The following is a 3,056-nucleotide window of genomic DNA, read 5'->3' on the forward strand; positions in this document are numbered from 1 at the left end:
GCTAGTCAGCATTCCCATGACAACCAGCCCCACAAAGTCTAAAACAGAAGCTCTGGGAGGGTTTTCAAGTAGCTGTGAGATGTTCCATTAGGCCCATTGTTGGCCATTAGGGCTAAAGTTAGCTGGTGGAGCTGAGCAAACAGGGGACAGATGTTTTCTCTGTCAGGCTGGTGTTCTGGAGCATTTGGTGGCGGTTCAATCCCTCCACCATCCACTCTGTAATCCCTTCATTAAGGTTTGGTTCATGGTCCCAGATTGAAAGTTCTGCTCTTCTTCTGTCCTTTTTCATTCAGTACACAACAACAGAGGAGGCGGTTGCCACCAGGACGGCTCTTCATGGAGTCAAATGGCCTGCTAGTAACCCTAAGGTGCTCAGTGTGGACTTCTGTGAGCAAGATGAGGTAATGGAGGCCTAAAAAACGTCTACTCCCCGTTACTGCTGGAGTCCTTGACTTTCTGGCCTAAATGTCTCATTCATGAAGCTCTTTGTGTTTGTTTTATGTTTTAGATGTTAATGTGTAGAAATGTTTTTGTTTTTCCACCTTAACAGCTGGACTATCATAAAGGCATCCGGAAGCCAGAGAAAGAACAGGAGCAGGCCATCCCTGCTCCTGTTCCTGCTCCTCCTCAGCCAAGGCTGCCCCCTCTGATGCCCGTACGGGACAGGGACAAGGAGCAGGACAGAGAGCGGGAGCGTGATCGGGAACGGGACAGAGGAGTCCGGGATCTGTGGGCAGAGCGACAGAGGGAGATGGAGCGGCGAGAACGGGCTCGAGGGGAGCGAGAGTGGGACCGGGACAAGGTCCGGGAATTCGCCAGACCCGGAGAGGAGGGGCGGCGATCTCGGTCCAGAGAGAGGGAGAGGAGGAGGAGGGAGAGAGCAAAGAGTAAGGAGAAGAAGACTGATAAGAAGGGTAAGGCACTTTACCTGCATTAAACGGAAACACAGAGGTAGAAAACTGAGAAGCGACGTCTGAAATGAGCCATGTCTGTTTCTTCCATCAGAGAAAGATGAACCTCCTGCTAAACTACTAGACGACCTGTTCCTGAAGACCAAAGCAGCTCCCTGTATATACTGGCTCCCCCTCACCGAGGAGCAGGTGGCGCAGATGCTCTTCTTCACTTTTCATTCTTTATTCTGTTTCTTGTGCTGGTTAACAAACTTGTTTTGTTGTCTAAACGCAGGCGAACCAGAGGATTCTAGATCGCGTGGAACGGCAGAAGGAGCGCGAACGAAGGCGCAAGGAGCTAGACGAGGAGAACAGCAAGAAGCGGGACGAGGAGAAGAAAGAGAGGCTCAAGGGGAGGGAGAAGGAGGTTGGCGCTGTCGCAGCAAGCGGCGGACCTTCCGGGAGAGGAGCCGACGCCGAGCGCAGCCGAGACAGAGAAGGGGACAAGAGGAGGGACAGCAGCCACCGATCCAGACGAGCCTCGCCGGTGTCAGGCAGCGGACGGCGCTCCCGTAGTCGCAGCAACCCCCGGGACAGGCGCCGCTGAGGGGGCCGGAAGCTGCAGGGAGCGGCGAAGAGAGGGAGGGTGCAGAGTAGCAGAGGACGCAACAGGCAGGAAGTCATGAAAGGAAAATGTCCTCACCGTCTGCTCCACCGTGCTTTCAACGGTTCAACCATGGCGCCAGTGTTGTCTTCCACACTTCTCTCATACCCCTCCTCCTTCCTTTTTAGCGTTCACATACAGGAAATAATTTCAGATATAAGGAAGTGTCCGTTTGTCTTCATCCTTCGTTTACTCTATTCCAGTCTCGACCAATTCTCTTCATCATGCTTCAGTTCTCCGCTGAGGAGAAGTAGCGGGGGGGCGTTTGGTTCTCCATGCCTCCCTCTTCATTTTAGGACGGGACTAATTTAGTTTCGTGGCCGCACGCTTCCTTCCTCCCTCAGAGCCCTGTAATAAAACCAGTCCGAAATAGCTCCCCGACCGTGACCCATGTTTTCTAGAAGCTGTTTTACTGTTCGGCATCAAGAGTCAAATATATCTATCTATGTATATACAACAAAATTTACAAATGACCCTTAGTGGAATCGAAGGTTTATTTTATTTTTTTGAATGCTGATTATTTTCTCAGCCGTGGATGGTTATGGTGTTGAAGCAAGTTGGTGATATTAATCTCTCTTCAACGATGCAACTGGTCTGATCACTGTAACCCGTACAAGGAGCACAGGGAGAGGAGGCGCTAGGCCCGGTTTGAGAAGGCAGGACAGAAGCCCAGCTCAGCAGCCTGGTCCGTCACATCTAGGTAAAGGTCAAAGGTTCATCTTCTGATACTTAATATTTGGAATTTTAATATTTTTAATTTTGTTTTTAGTTTGCTTTTTATTTTTTTTTCCTCCATCCAAGTGCTGAATGTACCAAGAATTTGTGAAATGAATAAATTGGGTTTACCACACCATTTGGATCGTTGTTCAAGGGCTTTATTGAAACGATGTCTGCTTTAGATTCTGGATTATTTTTCCCATCTAGTAGCATAATCTAATACTGGAATAATCTTTAAAGATTATTTCATTGAAATCCAAGATGACTTAGTCTCTTCTTTCTGGTTTTGAAACATTTAAATCATTTTTATGCCTAAATATGGGTAAAATGTAATAATTTTTTTTTCTAGCCACTCATTTCCTAAATGTTTTTTATATATATATATATATATTACTATATTCTTTTTATTAAACACTAAAACAGTTGCATTCTTGGCTCAAGATACGTTTTTTTTTTTTTTGAAACATTACAAAATACACCCCCCCTCCCCTACCCACAAGATCAAAAAGTAATAAAACACTCATTTATATGTTATATACACATATACATCTTAGACCAAAAAACAGAGGAAAACAACAAAATAAACAGTGGACTTGACTACAAACACAAAATACAACCACTAAATTGTAACATAAACACAGAAATAAAAATCAACAATGTATGTGCATATATGTACACTTATTCCTACCACACAAAAGAAAAGCCGTATTTATTATATGTACTTCTGTAGGTTTTGGCCATCAGATTTCGATGCTTTACTCTTAGGGATTCTCAGGAAGTGTCTT

At 45.8% G+C, this 3,056-nt stretch overlaps 1 protein-coding gene across 1 annotated transcript; it reads left to right on the forward strand.

The window, feature by feature from the left end:
* Nucleotides 1-122: 122 nt before the first annotated feature.
* Nucleotides 123-2,413, forward strand: LOC107101459 (apoptotic chromatin condensation inducer in the nucleus-like; the record flags this gene model as incomplete). Its single annotated transcript, XM_015400392.1, has 4 exons — nucleotides 123-401; nucleotides 551-914; nucleotides 1,006-1,100; nucleotides 1,186-2,413. Coding segments are annotated over 4 exons (1,050 nt in total), but the record flags the coding sequence as incomplete, so codon positions are not given.
* Between the last annotated feature and the right edge of the window lie 643 nt (nucleotides 2,414-3,056).

The sequence above is a fragment of the Cyprinodon variegatus genome, unplaced genomic scaffold, assembly GCF_000732505.1.
Source record: "Cyprinodon variegatus isolate N-32 unplaced genomic scaffold, C_variegatus-1.0 Scaffold1098, whole genome shotgun sequence".
NCBI classification, from domain to species: Eukaryota; Metazoa; Chordata; class Actinopteri; order Cyprinodontiformes; family Cyprinodontidae; genus Cyprinodon; species Cyprinodon variegatus.